The sequence below is a fragment of the Carettochelys insculpta genome, chromosome 29, assembly GCF_033958435.1.
Source record: "Carettochelys insculpta isolate YL-2023 chromosome 29, ASM3395843v1, whole genome shotgun sequence".
NCBI classification, from domain to species: Eukaryota; Metazoa; Chordata; order Testudines; family Carettochelyidae; genus Carettochelys; species Carettochelys insculpta.
Window position 1 is genome coordinate 14,352,768 of NC_134165.1, and position 20,537 is coordinate 14,373,304.

Below are 20,537 nucleotides of genomic sequence, written 5' to 3' on the forward strand. Positions count from 1 at the left end.
CACAGGCCGCCGCCTGGGGGCGTCCTGCCAACGGCTGGGCAGCACCTGCCCCTCTCCCGAGCGGCTGCCCCTGCGCTCAGCGTAGGCGGGACGCTGCGGCGCGGAGAAGCGCGGAGGTCCCCGGGGATCAGCCCAGGGCCAAGGGCGCGGGCGTGCGCACCAGCCTGGTGGCGGCGCTGGGGTGTGAGCGGCGCGCGTGCAACGTGCGTGGGCAGATGACAGGGTGTGCAAGGTGGGGGTGGGGCAATGGGGGCGCTGACTGTAAACCCCTCCCCCACTGGCTCCCCCCATTGGTGGCGCTCAACTCCCCTCCCCCCCGCCCGCCAGCCTCAGCCCCTTATTAAACCCAGCCGAGCCGGCAGCGCAGGGCTGTTCAGCTCGGCAGCTCCCCTGCCCTCGGCTGTGCCTGAGCGCTGCACGGAGGAACCACCCCGGCCGTCGGCTGGGAATCTGGGCAGGTAAGCTGCCGTGCCAGGGCCGCGGGATCACGCTGCTTTCCGGCCGGGTTGGGAGCTCGGGGGAGAGGGAGAAAGTTGGCAAAGCTGCTGGGGCTGGTGTGAGCGGCAGAGGCCAGAGGGGCGGGCCAGGGAGGGGGCTGGGGTGGGGGGCGGTCTGAGAACCAACCCTCAGCTGCTGCCAAGAGGGAGACAGCGCGGGTCTGCCTGCGCGCGTGAGTGAGCGTCTGTGTTTGCACGAGCACCTGTGAGAGCGTCTGTGTTTGCACGAGCACCTGAGTGTGCGTTTGCAAGCACGCGTGGGTGTGTTTGCGTGTTTGCACGAGCACCTGTGAATATGTTGCCCGTGCCTGTGTGAATGCGCGTTTGCAAGCACGTGAGTGTGTCGTGTTTGCACGAGCGCCTGTGGATGTTTGCCTGCATGTGTGACTGTCGGTTTGCGTGCGCGTGCAAGTCGGTGTGTTTGTATTTGCACGTGTGAATGTTTATTGGCCTGCGTGAGTGGAGGCGGGTTTACCTGAGCGCACGCGGGTGCGAATGTGTGCTTTCGCGTGTGCAAGGGAGCGTGTCGGCACACGCGTTGACAGACACGCACGCGCGCCAGTGGAGCCGCGAGTGTGACTGAGCGTGTGTGCCCGGTGCGGAGGGGGTGATCGCCTGGGGGAGCCTTCTTGTGCCCAGGTACAGGTGTGAGCGCCAGGGGCTGCTCGGTGCTGTACCTCCCAGCACACGCTCCCCAAGGCAAGCGGCCAGGTGTCTGGGGCACACGCGCCTCATAGGGGGTAGGGAGATTTCCAGGGGCGAAACTTCCCGCCTCGGCTTCGGCTGGGGGCCTTGGCGCCTGCGCTCCCGGGACCAGCCTCGCTTAGGCAGAAGAGCTGGAGGGGCCGGGGCGCACGGGGGGTTAATTGGCTCCAGAGAGCTCATTAGCCCGGACAATCGCTGGCCTCTCCTGGGACCTCGGCCTTATCCTCCCAGTTCCCGGGGTGTCCTGCTGCTCGGCTTGTCACCCGCCCCGAGTCCAACCCAGGCCTGCCCGTAATGCCCGTAAAGAAGCGCCAGCCCTGCCCTGGCCGGTGGGGGCAGAGGCCACCCGGGGCTAGGTAATGAGAGCTGCTTGGGCGGGGGGGGTTGTTAGCTGAGATCCCTGCCTGGGTGGGGAGCAGCCTGGAGGACTTGGGCACTTGGTCTGGTGCCAGCCCCGTCCCACCGTGCACCGGTGAGACCCCCACCCCAGTGAGACCCCCACCGTGTACCAGTCCCAGTTTCACCCCGCGCGCTCCGTTTGCTGCTTCCCCCCGCATTTCTTCCCCCCTCGCCCCATAAGCGGCTTTGCCTTGGAGAGCCGGGTTATGTAACTTTCACGCCCGTTTGCACTTTGCACAAGCGACCGTGCCCAGCGCCTGCCCCGTCTGGTGACCCTTGGCTCCGACTTTGGGCACCTGGGGATCTCCAAGCACCTCGCCGAGGCGGCGTTATCCCCAATCTGCTGATGGGGAAACTGAGGCTCGGCAGGGGGCCGGTGCCTCGCTCCGGGACACCCCTCAGGCCAGGGACAGAGCGGGGCAGCGGGTGCAGCGCTCAGGCTGAGGACAAATCCAGCCGTTATTTGGGCTGGAATTTCCTCCTCGCCTTTCACTAGTGCAAGGAGCTGGACGCGTCTGCGCAGAGGCAGCGTGAACCCCCTGCCCCGGCCCAGCCTTTCTCCCCCGTCTCTCCGGCCCCTTAGGTCAGCCACCCCCGCACCCCGCCTCGGGAAGAGACGATGAAGAGCCCCCTGGTGCTGACGGCGCTCCTGTCCCTGGCCGCCGCGGAGCTGTGTCACAGCTGCGGTGAAGGGAAGGAGGAGCGAGCCACCGCTGGGGGGATGCAGACGCAGGTAGGAGGGGAGCGGGCAGGGCTGGCTGGGGGGCACAGAGGGGAGCCCATGGGCCCGCCCCCGGGGGGGAGGTTCCACCGATTCACCTCCCGCCCGGGCGCTACGAGCCCGTGGCCGAAGCGGGGAGACAACTGGGCGCAGGGCAAAGTTCCGGCCGCATCTTCTCATCCACGGGCGGAATAAATCCCGTTCTGTGCGCCAAGGCCCGCCTGGATGCGCACCCCCGGGCAAGCCACGCGCGGTAGCTCTCACGCTGCACTTCAGGCCATGCCTCGGCCCCGGGCGGCTCTGCGGAGGACGGGAGATCCTGCGGGACGAGGTGCGTTAACGACCCGCCTTTCCCTTCCTCTGCGCTGAGCGGGGACGGGCCCGGGGGGTTCCTTGCACGGGGAGGTTTCACTCCGCGGCCGCAGGCGCGCGCGGGAGACAGGAGTTTGCTCTTCCGAGGAGCCGGCGGGGATGTCTGACGGTCAGAGGCTGCAGCAGCCTTTGCGGGGTGCCCAAGGCCGGCGCCTGAGGGGGCCTTTCCCTGGCCCATGGGGGGAGCGGCGCTCCCAGCGCCGGGGCTTTGGCTGACACACCAGCTACGTGATCCGCTCGCCTCCGGGCGTGCAAACCCGGGGCCGGGCGGGCGGGGGCTGCGGGGCGGGAGTGCCCTAGGTGGGGACCAGGAGGGACTGAAGCAGCTGCTCCCCCCGCGCCCCAGGCCGCCCGCAGCACCGGCCCGGCACCGCGAGCAGAACCTCTGCCCGCGCTGGGACCCGCGTTCGCGGGGGAGTGGGGGGGTTAGACGCCGATGCGAGGACACCCCCGGGGGCTCTGGGGAGCGGGGGCTCGGGACCAGCACCGCCCCCCCCCCACCGCGGGCGACAGCCTCGCACTGCCCCAACCTCGGGGGCATCCGGCCCTGGGCGAGCGGCCGCGGGCCAGCAGGGGCGCTGGGGCTGGCGGGGTGGGGGAGGGACAGTGGCCTTTGGGGCTCCCCCCCCTCGCCTCTTTTCTCTCCCGCAGACGAGCGCAGAGCTCTCCAAGCTGCCGCTGGCCCTGTTGGGGAGACTGGCCAACGGGCAGCGGGGCCCCTACGAGGCGCTGCTGCGGCTGGCAGCCAAGGACCATGCCCGTGAGTGCCTGGCGGAGACCCCGCAACTCTGGGGGGCCAGGGTGGGCTGGAGCGGGGAGCTGCTGTGGGGCGGGCCGCGGGAAAGGGGGGGTTGATCCACCCGTCCCCCAGCCCCACTGACCCTCCATTTCCTTCTTTTCCAGGTCCCCGGGCCCTCGTCCCCGCCCAGAAACGTAAGTCCCGTTTCGCCTGCCCCGTCCCGGCGGGGGCCCGGCCCGGCTCCCTGCCTGCCCCGCTGCGCTCCCCGATCCACACTGCCGTCACCGCAGCCGAGTCCCGCCCCAGAAAGCCGGCCACGGCCACCCTCACCCCGGCTGTGTGGGGCCTGGATCGGTCCCCTGCGCTCTGCAGCCAGGGACCCGCTAGGGCCGCCCCCCCCCGTCCCCGCCCGCGGCCACTTTGGCTCCGGTCTACTCAGCAGCCCCCTTGCTGCGCGCCCGGGCCAGCCGCCGCTGGAGGGAGCAGGCGGGTGAACCCTGGGAGCGGGACCCAGAAGATGCTCTGGCAGGAGCTGGCGTGAGAAGCCCGGGGCACCATCTCCTCCCTCCCCGCGCCCCGGCCGGCCGGGCTGCTCCGCTGACCCCCTTTTCCCCCTGCAGGCGACATGCAAGACTTCTTTGTCGGCCTCATGGGGAAACGGACCCTGGAGCCGGGTAGGTGGGGCCCGCGCCAGGCCGGTTGGAGGGCGGGGGTTACAATGAGGTGCTGGGAACTTGAATAACCCCCAGGCTGCCCGTCCCGCACCGCCGCGCTCGGGCGCCCGCTCGCGTTCTCCAGCCAGGGGCGGGATCAGTTTTATTGCCTGCACCGCGGCCTGGGTGGGCGTGCACCGGCAGGAGACTGGGGGGGGCTGCGGGCGCCCTGCGACCCCGCTGGGCTGGAGGTGACGCCTGGGCGGGATCTGGCAGGGAGCGCTCCGCCAGGCGCCCGCACACCCCGCAGGGGGAAGCCTGGCAGCCCCCGAGATGCTGCGCCCCTAGAGCAGGCAGGGGGCCCCCAGCGGCAGGGCTCTGAGCGCTGGTCGCCCCCCCCGTCTCCGGTGGCACCGGGGGCCTGGGAAATGGGGGGCGGGCAGAGCAGGGGGGCGGAGGCGGCCTACGGGGCGCTGACTGCCTCTCTGCCCCGCTGGTTCACCCCAGACGAGCCCCCGGAGGGGAACAAGGACACCCCCGCCGGCCTCGGGGACCTCAGCTATTCCCCAGCCGCAGAGTGAGGTAAGGGCAGCGAGGCGGGTCTGTGAGCGCCTGGTCCCCCCCCCGGGACACGCCGCTGCGGCTCCTCCGTGGGCTGCTCGCAGGCGCCTGGCGCTCCGCCGCCCTCTCCCCGGGCCCCGCAAGGCACCGACCCCAACGCGGCTGCTCCGCTTTTCCCCGCCAGGTGTGGAATAAATTTTACGCGCCCCATGGCACGTGCGGGTTCGCACCGCCACGTGAAACGCAGGCTGCGGCTCAGGCTGAGTTTGATCTGCCCCAGCGAGCGGTGCTCAGGGCCAGGCCGGGCTCAGGCCAGCTCACCCGCCAGCGGGAGGCGGACATGCAGGGCCCCGGCAGGGCTCCCTCGAATTCACCCCACCCTTGTGCGGAACCCATGTTACTCCGCCCCCGCCCTCCGCCCTGCGCTCGGCTTACGGGGAAGCCTGGCCCCGGGGGCCGGCTGGAAAAGGAGAGGTGCTGTTAACAGTGCCTGGAGCTAGACCTAACGCCGTGGGAAGGCAGCCCCAGAGGGCGGCTGGAGAGGGCGCGTGTCTCTTCCCCGGCCGGAGGGGCTGCTGCTGGAAGGGTTCCCAGCCGGGCTGCAGCGGGCTCTGGGGAAGGCGGTGGCAGCCTAAGATCCCAGGGCTGGAATCTGAAGCCAGACACGTGGTGAGCGGGACGAGGGTGGCCCGTGAGAACAAGCCGGGCCGTGCGCCCCGCGGCCGCCGCCCAGAGGGAGTCCGGTGCCGCCCGGCTAGCGGGGCTCAATAAAACTTATTCCGCACGCGGTGGGCAAACGAGCGGGAGCCCTGGCGCTAACTACGGGGGCTCAGGCGGGGCGGGTCTCTCCGCTGCCTGGGGCGGGTGGATGGGAGGAGACCACCCCCCCGGCCCCGGGATTTGCTGAGCCGCGGGCTCCGCTCCCCAGCAGGGCCGGGCACTTCCCCTGCAGCGCGCCCCGCCACCTGGGCTCCCGCAGGGAAGGGTAGCCAGCGCTCGGGGGAGGCGGCCCGTCCCTGCCCACCACGCCAGCGCCTGTCTCCCCGCGCCTCGCTGCGCTCACCCCGGAGCCCTTATCCCCGGGCGCCGCTTCGCCTCGCTCATTCGCCCTCCAACACGCAGCCCGGGTCCTCGATTGCAGCGGCAATTAATTCCCCCGCGCCGGCCCCGAGCTGGCCGAGCCCCGGCTCCGAGCGTGCGGGGTGACGGGCCATTACCAGCTGGTTGCCGGCAGCGGCTGATTGCGCGGTACTTATGGGGCTATTACGAAGCCCTTAGCCGGTGATTTGCAGAACCGGGAATGAGACCAGGCGGGCGCTTTGCTCTCGCCCAAGCCGCGCGCATAATTGCGGTGCAATTTTAGGCAATGGAAGAAAAGGGCGAATTTGGGAGTGGCGCTGGGAAATGAAGCCGGGAGCGGCGCGGGGGAGATTTCCAGGGGCTCCGGGCACGGCTGAGAACCGATCCCGGGCAGACGGCTTCGAGCCGGCCCCGGCTGCAATGTCCTGCTCACTAGGGCGAATCCAAGCAGCCCCCCTGGGAACCAGAGCCGCGCCCGCCAAGCCCCGACTGCCCCGCTGCTCCTTAAGCCCGACGCCGAGTTTGTTCCCCGTGCGCCGCCTGTGCGGGTCAGCCGGGCAGCGCCTGCGTCCCTCCCCGGCGGCTGCCCAGGCGCTCAGCTTCGTGGGAACGCTGCTAGCGGGGTGTTTCCAGCTCTCCCAAGCCGCCTTCTGAGCCGGGCCAGCGCAGGGCGGAAGGAGCCAATGTCCGGGGGGTTTCCCCCTTCTTTCCTCCAGGTGCCCACGACGGGGACAAGCAAAGCGCCCGCAGCTCGTTGAGAAGCTGAGGCCCGGCTGCCTTCGCCCGCCACCAAACCGCAGCCTTTCGCCGTGTGGGGGACTGCCCCACCTCCGCCTGTCTCCCCTGTGCCAGCCTGGGCCTCCTCCTGCCGCTAGCGCTTGACCTCTGTAACGCCCTCCGCACCCAGAGCCCCCTTCATGGCGTAGCCCCAAACCCCCCCTCGACTCGCCAATAACACCAAGATTTTTCCCTACCAGTGGCCCTGTCTCCCCCTTCTTTGCCTGCTCCTTCCTGGGATTGTGGTGTTTGCTGAAGCCCCCTGGGGGTGTGGGAGCAGGGGAATGAGCAATGACTGGGTGGGAAGGGAAGTTAAGGGGTGTCTGGGGGCTGGCACTGATTTCTCACTATACACAACTGGGGTGGGCAAGGTGCTGATACGGTTCAGGGTTCCTAAACCTAAACCCAGGCTTTGGCCTTGGCCACTGCCCGAGCCAGGTGAGAGGGACCAGATCTGATCCTGTCCAGCGACTCCTCAGCACCCAGAAGTCCAGTGACCTGTCCAAGGTCTGGGGGTGGCGGAGCTGGGAATAGAACTCACGTTGCCCAAGGCACATAGCTGTGCTTGAACTTCACGCCTGGCCTGTCTCCTGCCACTAATAACTGGGCCTCGCCCCCTAGCTCCTTGCACTGTGGTAGCCAAGTGATTCTTGCGTCCACAGCCGTGTGTCCTCGTAGCCAAGCAGGCTAACGGCACACTAGGGTGCATTAGGAGGAGCATTTTGAGCAGATCTAGAGAAGAGGCTGTTCCCCTCTATTCCGCACTGGCGAGGCCACATCTGGAATATTGTGTCCAGTTTTGGGCCCCCCAGGATAAAAAGGATGTGGATGTGCTGGAGCAGGGTCAGCGGTGGGCAAGGAAAATGATTAAAGGATGGAGCACATGGCCTATGAGGAGAGGCTGAGGGATTTGGGGTTATTTAGTTTGCAGAAGAGAAGGCTGAGGGGTGATTTGATAGCAGCCTTCAACTGCCTGAAGTGGGGCTCTGAAGAGGATGGAGAGAAACTGTTCTCAGTGGTGACAGACAGCAGAACAAGGAGCAATGGTCTGAAATTGCAGAGGGAGAGGGATAGGTTGGATATTAAGAAAAACTACTTCCCCAGGTGGGTGGTGAAGCACTGGAATGTGTTCCCTAGAGAGGTGGTGGATTCTCCATCCCTAGAGGTTTTTAAGTCCCAGCTTGACAAGGCCCTGGCTGGGATGACTTAGTTGGGGTTGGTCCTGCTTGAAGCAGGGGGCTCCTGAGATCCCTTCCAGCCCTGGGATGCTATAAATTCCCCCAGGAATCAGCCTCAGAGATACTAACCAAAAACTCCCACCTGGTTCCCCAGGGGAGCTGGGCAGAACGGTCACCTTTAAACTGTGGTTTCCTTGTCAAAATCTGTTGTGGGCCCTGTCTGGAGTGCGTCTCTCTCTCTCCCTCTCTCTCTCTCTCTGATGGGCAGTGTCCGGGCAGGGCAGACTTGCTAGTGCCTCACTGTTATGGCCCATTTAGAACAACCTGATTTGAAAGTGTGAGAAAGTTGGTGTGAAACAGAATTGTCCTTCTCCCCTTCTCCGGCCAGTGCTAGTCCCACCTTCCTCTGGCCTGGGATTTCCTTTCTGGGGGCGTTGTCCATTCACTGTGGCCTTGGAGCCGTCAGGGACAGTAGGACAGTAGTAGGAGCAGGAACCTCCTTGGAAGACTCCACGGTCCAGACAAGCTGAACAGAGCTCCACACGTGTGGGCTGAGACGCTGAGTAAGAATTCAGACCTCTGGAAATGCACAACTACAGATCACTGGCCTTTCCTGCAAGCACGCCGGCCACTGCAGCTTGCTGGGTTCCCTCGCATGGGCCAGAGCCGAGGTGGGAGAGGCGATCTCTTTTATGGGACCAACTTCAGTCCATGCGCGAGGAGGGCGATCACACCACGCGGCTGGGGTATGCCACGACAGTCACAGCTAAGGCAAGGGGGGACAGATTGTTAAGCAACCACAGCTAACGTGTGTTGTGAGAGGTCACCCGCAGGGAGGTGTCTACACTACAAAAATAACTTCGAAGTTCCTGACTTTGAAGTACAACTTCAAAGCTGAGCGTCTACACACACCCTACTTCCAAGTGAAACTTGGAAGTAGGGGATTACGGCATTCGCGGTAACGGAGTAAGGACTCTGAAGGTGGGCTCCCTATTTCGAAGTAAGGGAAAGCTGCGTGTAGACACTCTGCATGCTACTTTGAAGTAGCAGCTTCCTTCAAAGTTAACTTAGAAGGAAGTTTGTAGCGTAAACGCGGAAAGGGCGCATCTACACTAGGAACTAACTTGAAAGTTAACTTCAAAGTTAGAGGCTACTTCAAAGTAGCCAGCAGATTTTTCCCTTACTTCAAAGTTAACTTTGAACCCAATTTGAAGTCCTTACTCCATTCCCAGGAATGGAGTAGCGCCCTACCTCCAAGTTTAACTTCAAAGTTATTTTTGTAGTGTAAACACAGCCAAAGAGTTGTATGGTGCCTCAGTCCTGTGTCTCTAGGGGCCTTGGTTTTTGGCACGTAGCAAGGGTCTGAGTTAAAGTTCCCAGTCCTACGCCCTCGCCACTAAGCCAGAGCCTGGATCTCACCAGCTCTGTCTGCTAGGCGTGCCACCTCTTAGCCGCATTTAGGTGAGGCTAAGTGGCGTCCGTTTCACGGAGTTCATGTGGGGATGTTTTCCTCCACACTTTGCTGATTGACTGAGCAGAATCCAGCCCAGACTTTTCCCTTTAAGTCCTGGCCCTCATGTCACCCTTTTGCAGCTCCAGCAGTAAAACCAAGCAAGCCCTGTTCTCTCTTCCTGCACCTGCCAGGCCAAGGGAACCAGCTGTGTGTCTGGATCCTCTGCCCTAGCTCCAAGTCAGACCCCAGGGAGCATCTGTGTTTTGTGACTGCTGGGGACTCCCTGCTGCTGAAGGAATCCCCACCAGGAGATCCGGGTGAGGCCTTTCGCTGCTTTGGCTCCCAAAGGGCAGGGGGCACATATTCTCTGCACTCCAATGCAGCTGTCAGGGATCCGGAATCACATCTCAACTGCCCCGAGGGTGGATTTTGCGGCCTCTCTGCCCACAGTGGACATAACTAAGACGCCTGTTGCCCCAGGCTGCTCCCCAGGGCAGCACAGAAATCCACAGAGGTGCAGTGCACAAGCCTAAGAAACACAGAACTCAGAGCCCCAGCAGGAAACAGGCCTCAGGCCCAGCTGGGGTGGCTGTGATCCTCCGGGAGGGTAGAAGTCGGGGAAGGTGCCCTGCATGTTAAGACCCAGGTGTCCCTCGGCGGGGGATGCTGATGTTTCTGTTTGTGAGGCCCTGGCTGACCCAGGCAGGCGGCGGCCCTCTTGCCGATTTGGTTACTGCCTTCTAGCTCCAGTTCTGCCGCTCGCTCTGTCGCCTGCCCCCAGCACCTGAAACCCGAGGGGCCGGCCAGTGGCAGTGCGAAGGTGGGCGTTAGTATTGGCCACACGTGGGCTGGAACATCAGGAGGGGCAGAGCGCAGTGTGCCTGGACGGAGCTGGTGTAGTGAACAGGGAGGCACAGAGCTTCTTCCCACGGGGGCTTCGGCTGGGGCCACTACTCACAGTCTCGTGTGAGTCAGAGGTCAAGTGGCTATAGGTGCTCTCCCAGCTGTGCCCCCAGCCCCAACACTTGGCCCCCACGTACCCCCCTCCCCATCGCCTGCCCCCGACCTGCCCCCATCCCCATCACCTGCCTCCTACCTTCCCCAACCCCATTGCCTGCCCCGCACCTGCCCCCAGACCCATCACCTGCCTCCTACCTGCCCCAACCCCATTGCCTGCCCCGCACCTGCCCCCAGACCCATCACCTGCCTCCTACCTGCCCCAAACCCATTGCCTGCCCCGCACCTGCCCCCAGACCCATCACCTGCCTCTTACCTGCCCCAACCCCATCGCCTGCCCCCCATGTACCCCCATCCCCATCGCCTGCCCCCCACCTGCCCCCAGCCCCATCGCCTGGCCCCCACTTACCCCCATCCTTGTCGCCTGCCCCCCATGTACCCCCATCCTCATCACCTGCCCCCTACCTGCCCCAACCCCATTGCCTGCCCCCCACGTACCCCCATCCTCGTCGCCTGCCCTCAGCCCCATCACCTGCCCCCCACGTACCCCCCTCCCCATCACCTGCCCCCCCCCACCTGCCCCCGGCCCCGTGGCCTGCCCCGCTGCAGTTCCCCTCCGCTCCAGGGGCGGCGCTGGGCCGGGCGCGCTCGGGGCGCGGCGGGGCCGGATGGAGCCTCTCACCGGGCCGGGCGCGGCGCCTCCTCGGCAGGGCCGGAGCGCTGGGGGCGGGGGGCCCGGAGCCTTTGTGTGGAGCCGAGCGGGGATGTGCCCGGAGCCGGCCGGGTAAGGGGGGGCCGCCCCGCCCCGCCCCGCCCCCCGGGACCCCCCCCGCCCCCTCCCCTCGGGGACCCCCCGCCCCGCCCCCCTCAGGGGAGACCCCCCAGGGTCTCGGGGATCCCCCTGCGCCCCCCCCGCATAGGGCGCCCCTCCCCCCCCCGAGCTCGGGGGTCCCCGTCAGGACCCCGCGTCCGCCTCCTTCCCAGCGACTCCACTTCCCCCTGCCCGAGTGTCGGGGACCCCCCCCCCTCCCCCAGCCCTTTGCCCGCCAGCCACCTGCTGGCCCCGGACTCAGCGCCCCCGCCCCCCCGGTGACGAGCCCCCTCGGCCCTGCCTGACGCCCCCCCGGGGTTCCCCACTCCCGGGCCGGGTCCCCGCTCATCCTTCGCCCCCGTACACCCGCGTGCCCCAGGTCGGCGAGCCCGACTGACTCACCCCACCGGCCGCAATTGCAGGCGGTCCCCCCCCCCCGCTTCCTTTTCCCTCCCCCCGGGGGACCCCACCCCCCTTTGGGCGGTTGGGGTGTCACAGTCGAGCAGAGGGAGGGGAAGGACGGAAGAGAGGCGCCAGCTGCACCCCGAGGCTCTGCAGGGGAAAAGCCGGAGTAGGGGGTAGAGGGAACGCGAAGGGGCCTGGCCCTGACCTGTTCCCAGGCTTAGCATTGCGGGCGCTGCGATCCAAGCAGAGCAGCCCCCTGGTCTCGTTGCACTTTTGGCCTGAGCCCCTATTTCAGCCTCCCTCAGAGAGGGTTTGAGGTGCTGCACCTAGAGATGGGAGAATGAATTTTTCTGTAAGCCAGTCAAGGGTGCATACCTGGGGGCTGCTTGCTGGGGGTCTCCTGGGTTTGCTTTTTGAGGTGGGGAGCCGCCTGGGTTTAATAATGGCTGTAACGTAGCCCAGGCACAGGAGGCAAAGGCGAGAACCTGCTCTGAGCTTTTCCCGTGCTGCTTGAAGTAGCAGGTGTTTATTGTTTTGTTCCATGTTCTGCGAAATCTTAAACTAGACGCACTCACGAGCCACAGGCAGGGTCCCAGACTAACTGCACCACCAGTCTGTCTGGGGCTGGCATTTCTTTTGATTCTGACTTCCTGCACTTCTGGTGAACTGTGTCTTGCCCAGAGGTATTGGGCTCTCAACGAGACAAGAACAGCACAGGTTGGACCTCTCTCGTCTGGCAATATCCACAATCCAGCATGATTTTAGTTAGCTGGACAACCGCTTTCCTATGGTCCCATAAAGTTTATTTACAGCCACCAATCCTGGCTCTCAGTGTTCTGTGCTGTTCTTTATCTCTGAATGTCCCCTGAACGTCTTTTAAGAGCTCATAAGCAGTGGGACTGTTGGTAATGCTGCGAGACAATATTGACCTCCTGTCATCTGACAAATTCTCTTGTTGGGCACCGGTCAGGTCCTGAAGATACTACAGATTGAACATTTCTAGTCAGCAATCCCTTAGGTGTTGTCTGCCTACAGAAGTTGCATGGGTTTATCTGAGATTAGAGCCAGTTTGCATGTAGCTGAGACATTAAAAATAACATCTCGTGTAACATACACGTCTTGTGAGAAGCGGAAAAAGAAGCCCTTAACCTCGCCCCTGCTTCTTTATTCCATTGGTGTCCATAACTCTCCCAAAGTGTGCAACAAAACTCAGGTGCTAGTCACCTCACTTAATCCAGGACTAACCATGTTCATTTTGAACGTGCTACAGCACTATAATTTAGAAGACCATTCCCTAGTATAGATATTTCCTATGGCACCAGAAGGAGGTTTTCTATCGCTGTCAATAGTCCCCCTCTCCAAGAGGAGGCAGCATTCTGGATGGCTTTCGGAGGTGCGAGTTTTTCACATCCCTGAGCATCTAACCTGTGTCGACCTAACTTTGACTTATGGTCCAGGCTTCAGGTAGCACAGTGAGGAGGGCAGCAGAAGAACCATCTTGGCAAGAAGCGTGCCGGGACATTTCACCCCAAGGTAGTGGTGTGTCTGAAGAGTAAACTCTTGCCTTTTCCTCTTTTCAGAGCCCCTCGCCCTGCCAGCCGCTGGATGCCACGCGGCCAACGAACAAACGAATGAGAAGCTGACTGGGAGCAGGAGCGTTTGAGCAGCTGCAAAGATGGGCATGAGGATCAAGCTGCACAGCACCAATCACCCCAACAACCTGCTGAAGGAACTCAACAAGTGCAGGCTGTCGGAAACCATGTGCGACGTCACCATCGTGGTGGGGAGCCGCTCCTTCGCCGCGCACAAAGCGGTGTTGGCTTGCGCGGCGGGCTACTTCCAGAACCTCTTCCTGAACACGGGGCTGGACGCTGCCAGGACCTACGTGGTGGATTTCATCACGCCGGCCAACTTTGAGAAGATCCTGAGTTTCGTCTACACCTCGGAGCTCTTCACAGACCTCATCAACGTGGGCGTCATTTACGAGGTGGCGGAGAGACTGGGCATGGAGGATCTGCTCAGGGCCTGTCATTCCACCTTCCCCGACTTGGAGAGCTCGGCTGTTACCAAGCAGCCCTCTGGGTCGGGAGAGGGACAGTTGGGCGGCACGGCGACAGAACCAAACCATTCCCTGGGCGAACTCCGGAGCAGTGGGGAGCACTTTAGCCCTGAGCGGAATTGCCTCTTGCCTGGGGAAGTGGCCAGTGACTACAAAGAGGACGAGCGGAATCCTATGAATGAAGCTGGTCACAACCTGTCCTTGATGCACCAGCCACCGCCAAAGAGTGAAGAGCAGGACCTGACAGGGCAGTTTGCTTCTGCCGGCAACGTGGCGCCTCAGCCCAGCCTGGGCAACGTAAACATGGCCGTTCAAACCACCGCAAGCGCCTGCCAGCCCTATAAGATCCAGAGCAACGGGGATTACAGCAAGCCCGGCTTTTTCGGTGCTGACACCTCGCTGGACATCTCCACCAGGAGCAACTCCTGCCCCAGCAGCAGTGACCATTCCAAAGACCAGGCCTTCGGGCATATGGATGAGCTGCAGCTGGAGGACCTCGGGGCGGACGAGCTGCATTTCGAAGACGCCAGCGAAGAGCTGGGCCCCGTGGAGGAGGTCATCGAGCTGAGCGACGACAGCGAGGAGGAGCTGGCTTTTGAGAACGACGGCCCAGAGAGCAAGGCCATGCCGTGCCAGGTCTGCCGGAAGGTTCTGGAACCCAACATCCAGCTGATCCGCCAGCACGCGAGGGACCACGTGGACCTGCTTACTGGCAACTGCAAGGTCTGCGAGACCCACTTCCAGGACCGGAATTCCCGGGTCACGCACGTCCTGTCCCACATCGGAATCTTCCTCTTCTCCTGCGACATGTGCGAGACCAAGTTCTTCACCCAGTGGCAGCTCACGCTCCACCGGCGAGAGGGCGTGTTTGACACCAACGTTGTCGTCCACCCCGGCGACCCACTGCCCAGCAAGCTCAACCTGTTTGGGGGCGGACCCGGTGCGGATCTGGTCTGCACCGCCTGCGGGAAGCCACTGGCCAGGGATTTCCACACTGTCCGGGGCCACATCCTTGACCACGTGAACGTGAAAGGCCAAACATGTGGCGTGTGCGACCAGCGGCACCTGAACCTCTGCAGCCTGATGTGGCACACCCTGTCCCACATAGGCATCTCCGTCTTCTCCTGCTCCATCTGTGCTAACAGCTTCGTGGACCGGCACCTCCTGGAGAAGCACATGGCCGTCCATCAGAGCACGGAAGAGTCTGTCTTCCGCTGCCATTTCTGCGGCCAGAGCTTCAAGCTGGAGGCGGCTTACTGCTACCACGTCAGCCAGCACAAATGCGGTGGTGGCGGCGGCCTGGACGTGGTCCGGCCCAGCTTTGGAGACCGGCTCCAGCAGCAAGCCCTCCAGAAGAGGAAGCTGCCGGAGGAGTTTCTGAGTGAGGACCTCAGCTCGCAGAACCAGCCAGGGAACAGCAAGTACAGCTGCAAGGTCTGCGGGAAGAGGTTTGCCCACACGAGCGAATTCAACTACCACCGCCGCATCCACACCGGAGAAAAGCCTTACCAGTGCAAAGTGTGTCACAAATTCTTCCGCGGCCGCTCCACCATCAAGTGCCACCTGAAGACACACTCGGGAGCCCTCATGTACCGGTGCACCGTGTGCGGGCACTACAGCTCCACCTTAAACCTCATGAGCAAACACATAGGCGTCCACAAAGGCAGCCTCCCGCCCGATTTCACCATCGAGCAGACGTTTATGTACATAATCCATTCCAAAGACACGGAGAAAACCACTGACAGCTGATGGGGCGGCGCAGCAGGCTCTCGTTAGCACACAGAGACTTTGGGGTTTTTTCACTGGAACGCTCGGACGGCGTGGAGGGCATTCTCCTTTTTTTGGCCTCGCCTAGTGGTTTTTTTCTGCCGGTAGCCTGTACATTAACAGCACACGAGCTAAAACCAAGAAGCCCATCCTTGTTCCTTGCCTCCAGGCCTCCGCAAGGCCGCAGAGTTGTGGGCTGGCATTTCTTGCTGGGGGTTGGGTCTAATAAATAGACAGGTCTCTCCATTGAGTAGGTGAACCCTGGCCTGGCCTCCCGCAGATTGGAGATCACACACAGCAGCGGAGAGTAGTAGAGTTGGGACAGGAGACACCAACGGCGAGCTGGTTTTCCTCTGGGCAACGTGAGGGCTTTGCTGCTGCTTGGTGGAATTAAGCAGAGTCAGGCCTTAGGGACGGAGGGGATTGACAAGCACTGGGGGGGAGGGGAGAGTGCTCCAGGAGTTCAGCTCGGTGCTAGAAAGGGAGCTCAGTACAACTTCTAGGGTCCCATCAGAGCCAGCGCTGCAGTTGTGCGTTAACCACCCCTGCCACACGCCCTCTCTCGCTCTCGAATTTTGAGAGTCGCGTGGGAGAGCCGAGGCATGAAGGGGCAATAGGAGACCAGCCCCGGCACAGGGGCAGAGCTTTGTTAGAGAGAGAGGCAGTCTCCCTCTGTGAGCTAGGACAGATTGTCGGGGAGATGTTACCCCCTCTGGAGAGTCACTGAGCCAGGGGGAACACAGAGCAGTGCTGCCAGAAAGGCTGGTTTCCCCCGGGGTCCCCGCCTTGCCGAAGAGAAATGTTTTTAGTGGAGATCATCCCCTCCAAGTGCTGTGACTCCGGGGACAGCAGTGGCCCATGCTGGGCCCTGGATCTGTAACTCAGCCGCCTCCCTGGGTCAGCAGCGCACCAGTCCCGGGGTCAGGGTGTGGAGAGCATCGGGCGTACCTGTGCGAAAGGTGCGACGGGTGTGCCAAGCCCTCTAGAATGAGTGTGAAAAGAAACCGTTGCCTTAACTCCTGGGAAGGCGTCCCTGCGCTCTGCGGTAACCGAACGACCTCCGTGTCTGTGGGTTGGGATCTGGCAAAGGATGTTGTTGGTGCCAACGGCTGCTTGCCCCTTCTGCGTTCACTGGGTAACTTTTCGCCTGGCCCGCTGGTGTGGCAGAGGCGGCTTTTCCAGCGGTACGGCCCAGGGGCAGGGAATGGGAAGGCGTGAATGTGATTTATGAGGCAGCCTGGATTGGAACAGTCCCTAGGTGACAAACTACCTCACAACCTGGAAGCGCTCGGGGCTCGGCCATAGCGAGCTTTGGACGGGCCCCTGGACTTCCACCCCACCTCGCCGTGACTGAGTGAAACGCTCTGGCAGCCTCCCTGCCCCGGGAGCTGCTCTCTGCTCCAGTGCAGCCAGGAGGCACAACCTCAGCCAAGCTTTGCTGGAGGTAGCACGCTACAGGTAACAGCTCGGCTGTTGCAGCGCTGGCCGTGGCTCAGGCACGTCCCCGGGTTGGCTCGAACCACCGCTAGTGCCGCAACGTCCTATTTTTCAGTGCATCTGCCGGAGCCAAGCTAGCAGGAGTCTGTGTGCCCAGGCTGGGAGGCTCAGTCCACAGCGCTGATGCCTTCAGAGGAGCAGCGTTGGTGTGGCCTGGGAGCTGAACCGTTCTGGCTCCTAATCCCACCGCGGACGCGAACTTCACTGTGGCCTTGGGCAAGTCGCATCACCTCTCTGCCTCAGTTTCCCCATCTGTAAAATGGGGGTGGTAATACTTGTGGTACCTACCTACCTCCCTGGAGTGTGGTGATGTTGTACAGGTGAATGTCCGTAGCGCATGTTGAAGATGAAGAGCACTTAGGAGTGTTATGTAGCATCCTAGGGAAATGACCCTCCCCTCATTCCTTTTCCAGCTCCCCCGGGTGTAATAACAGCCCAGTGGCCTTACCTTTCTCGGTGCTCCGTTCTCCGTGTCTGGGCCCAGTGAAACAAACACTAGAAAGAAGGGAGTAGAACAGGGACTGGAAGAGGAGGCTGCTGGCTGCGTCCCAGAAGGAGGTGTGGTGACTTACCATACACAAGGAAGGCAGGAGCGAAGGCGCTGCGCGTTAGCTGCGGCTTGAGCCCTGCAGAGTGAAGGGAGCTCCTTGTTCCACTCCAGTTAATGAGAGTCAGGCGCGGAATCACTTCTGCCAGTCGGACATTGCGCTCTGGGGTTTTGGAGAAGGGCAGCGTCCCCCGAACATCTGGCAGGTCCTGGGTTTCAGACTGAGCCTCAGAATCCCTTCCCGTCTGCAGCTGATAGGTGTTGCAGTGCTAAGGTTTAACGCCTGTGTTGGCGCGTCCTCAGGGCGCGTGAGTGCCTGGGGGTGGAGACAGCGCCCTGAAGGCATCACACTGCGTTCCTGCAAGCCCTGCTGGAGCTCGCTCAGGGAGCCAACCACAGCGAGGAGCCCAGGCGTCGATACCCCAATGTGTGCTTTCAAATGCTGGTGCCCCTGCCAAACCACCTAGCATGGGGAAGCCAGTGGTGGCAAGCCCACTGTCTGAGATTTGCCCTTTCCAGCCTGTGACATGTTAGCTAATTTAAGGGGCGTGTGATGCAGAAATCTCCAGGGGGGCTACTTGCTTGAGCCAGCCTCTGGCTGTGGCCCTCCACGGAAGGTGTTTAAAAGAGGCAGCAGGTGCTCAAATGACCCGCATCTAGTTCCAGGTGCCCAAACTTTATTAGTACAGGTTCACGTCCCACTTCAAGTCCAACTGAACAGGTTAGTCCGTGATTGTCCTGTGGGGACGGCCTGCGCTTTTCCCTCCACTGTCTGGAGCTGGCTTGGAGGGCTGCAGGACAGCCTGTTCCTGTCAAGCGTGTTCAAGGAGGTGAAAAAGGTTGGGTGCAAATGGGAAGTTGCAGGAGAGGCTGAACTTTGGGCTGTCCCTCCCAGCCCCCGTAGTTAACAGGCAGTAGTCTGTCTGCCCTTTGTAAGGGGGCTGCTCTGGGGCCTCGCCAGCTAGGCTAGGTGCCCAAGTGTAATGTCCCTCTGTTTTGTGAATCAGCAGGGCAGGATCAGGTGGAGTCCAGAAACAGAAGGAATTGCTCTCATGCTTCCACCCTAAGACCACAGCAGGCTGCTTGATCTCTGGTGCTGGAGTCCCAAACCCAGTTCTCCCACCCCAAACCTGGCCTGGCTCATGGAGCTGGCTCCAGTGCTGCTTGCTTGGTTTGCTGCCCAACAGTTACTCATGCTCTGGCGCTGCTTCCAAAGCAAAATGCTACTTACAATGGGAAAAGGGTTGTGTGGTAGACCAAAAGGGGCCGGGAAGGAGCCCCCCCGTGTTCTGTTCCCAGCTTTTACGCTGGTTCAGTGTGTGAGCTTGTCTCAGTTTGTAAACGTCGGGGTGACACTAAAAATACTACCTCACACGGGGGGAAGGTGTGAGGTTTAATTCCTGTTTGCAAAGTGCTTTGGAATCCTGGGGCATGAGCCGGGAGGCCTATAGGCTACCCTCTTATCAGACAGCCAAGCTGCATTATAAAGTTCTCTCTAATCCCAGCACCCGCCATCATGTGAGAGGCATTTGAAGCCAGCTGCCCAGTGGCTTCCCCATGAAAAACGTAACTTTCTAAGAGGGATCTCGCTGTTTCTGAAACAACCGGGGGTTGCGCGCATCCCTCCCCTCTCTCGAAGGATCCTGAGCTTTAAAAAAAGAAGCAGAAAAAAGAAGTTGTAATTGCTGTCTAACTTTTCATTAAGTTAATAGTAGGTACTGACCGGATATTTAAGTGGTTACTATCTATTTGCTGTAAAGTTTTGTATATTTTGTAAACTCCCCACACCCTCAAAACAGTAGATGTCTAAAATCATTGTACATCTGATTCTTTTATACTCCATCGTTCGACACAAAGTGTGGTTTTTATTTAGAATAATAAAATGGAAACCAGCCACCGCTTGCGCTCTGCCTTTTTATTTATTGCTTTTGCTTCCGCAGTCGAGGTCTGGGGCTTTCTGGTCAAGCCCTGCCCGGACCTAGGACCCGTTGCTGTGCTCAGTGCAGTGGCAGATGTCAAGGATCACAGATGCTGATGCAGCTTTCTGCCTGACCTCAGGGCTGCTCTAAATTAGACTGCGTCTGCATCAGATGCGTCAGCGGCCATGGTGCTCTAAGTTTGGTCACACCCCAGTTCATCCCCTATACCAAGAGCTGCTGCAGAGGTCTTACATCCGGGGGGTTTTTGAGGAGCTGCCTTTAAGGCCACTTTCAGCTGTAATTGTGCTTTAGGCCCATGCAGCCTGCTGGATCTTTTGCCGTGAGCCAACCAAGATAAGAAGCGGGCACTGCTGGTACCTTCAGAGGCACGTTCGCCAGGCTGCCTTCTCGAATCTGGGATCGAACAACCTGGTGGTTCAGCTGGTGCAAACAAATCAGGCAGCTGTTCCCCCAGGGGAGTCGTCTCGGGTGCATCTTGGACAAAACCCAGCGTTCATCTCTGCGGAAGGGCAGCCATGTGCGAGAGATGCTGAGCGGGCAGACGGTTGGATTCACGCTAGCATGCCTGTCAGTTTAGTAGATTCAGACATCAGGGAGGATGGGTGTCTCCCCGGGCAAGCTGTTTGCTGCCTCTTCCCACCAATGAGCACTTGCTGGAATCTGCCAGAAATCTTCCTTCAATCCTTGTTGATTTTAGGTGAAGGTGTGATGGGGTTTAGGGGTCCCCAAACACTGAACCCCATCCCCAGGCAGGAGTGACTCTTACTTAGCAGGTAGAACAGGAAGTTTATTAGGTGACAGATGCCTAGTTTCTTACAGAAGAGTTAGTGCAGCAGTCAGAGACAGTCATTCCAGCCCATTCTGGGGAGAGGAGCCCAAGGGGTGCCCCTCTGGGGGGTAGCTTCCCCCCTTCCCAGGCTGGCTGCCTTCCAGCTCCCCCTTTCCCCCAGCTTCCAACTGCCACCTCCGATTCAAAACCCCCCTTTGGCTCCTCCTTCCTCTTTGTTCAGGGCAGAGGTGTTACCTGCCAGCCTAGGTTATAGCCCCAGGGTCATCCTTAGCCGCTGGGATCTGCTCTGCTTGTCTCACACACATCCAGCCTGAGTCTCTCACATGCCCCACCCCCCACTCCATCACAGAAGGCCACCCAGATGCAACGTGGCACCCAATGGCTGGCTCTGGGTTCTTTCTGTCTCACGGACTTCACGTGCACGCTGTGAACCTCAGCCCCCTACCTGTAAAGTGAGGGTGGGTAATTAATACACCTCTCTGTCCTTTGTCAGTTTACAAAGAATGGTAGAGCACTAGAACTGGAACAGACCTCGAGAGGTCATCAAGTCCAGTCCCCGGCCCTTACAGCAGCACCAAGCACCACCTAGATCGGTGTTTCTCAGCCAGGGGTACGGGTACCCTTGAGGG

At 61.5% G+C, this 20,537-nt stretch overlaps 2 protein-coding genes across 4 annotated transcripts; both read left to right on the forward strand.

The window, feature by feature from the left end:
• The first annotated feature begins 363 nt into the window (after window positions 1-363).
• TAC3 (tachykinin precursor 3) lies at window positions 364-6,694 on the forward strand. 2 transcript variants are annotated; one of them, XM_074980141.1, is made up of 7 exons: window positions 364-458; window positions 2,185-2,334; window positions 3,346-3,454; window positions 3,598-3,627; window positions 4,054-4,107; window positions 4,594-4,668; window positions 6,444-6,694. In XM_074980141.1, exons 2-6 carry the CDS (start codon window positions 2,221-2,223, stop codon window positions 4,665-4,667), a joined length of 381 nt encoding a protein of 126 aa, XP_074836242.1. In that variant the 5' UTR covers window positions 364-458; window positions 2,185-2,220; the 3' UTR covers window position 4,668; window positions 6,444-6,694. The 2 variants fall into 2 exon arrangements, with proteins under 2 accessions (XP_074836242.1, XP_074836243.1); XM_074980142.1 differs by lacking the exon at window positions 4,594-4,668.
• Window positions 6,695-10,785: 4,091 nt separating this feature from the next.
• ZBTB39 (zinc finger and BTB domain containing 39) lies at window positions 10,786-19,068 on the forward strand. Of its 2 annotated transcripts, none has more exons than XM_074980265.1 (2): window positions 10,786-10,876; window positions 12,889-19,068. In XM_074980265.1, exon 2 carries the CDS (start codon window positions 12,984-12,986, stop codon window positions 15,114-15,116), a length of 2,133 nt encoding a protein of 710 aa, XP_074836366.1. In that variant the 5' UTR covers window positions 10,786-10,876; window positions 12,889-12,983; the 3' UTR covers window positions 15,117-19,068. The 2 variants fall into 2 exon arrangements, with proteins under 2 accessions (XP_074836366.1, XP_074836367.1); XM_074980266.1 differs by lacking the exon at window positions 10,786-10,876 and adding an exon at window positions 11,914-12,025.
• The last annotated feature ends 1,469 nt before the right edge of the window (window positions 19,069-20,537 follow it).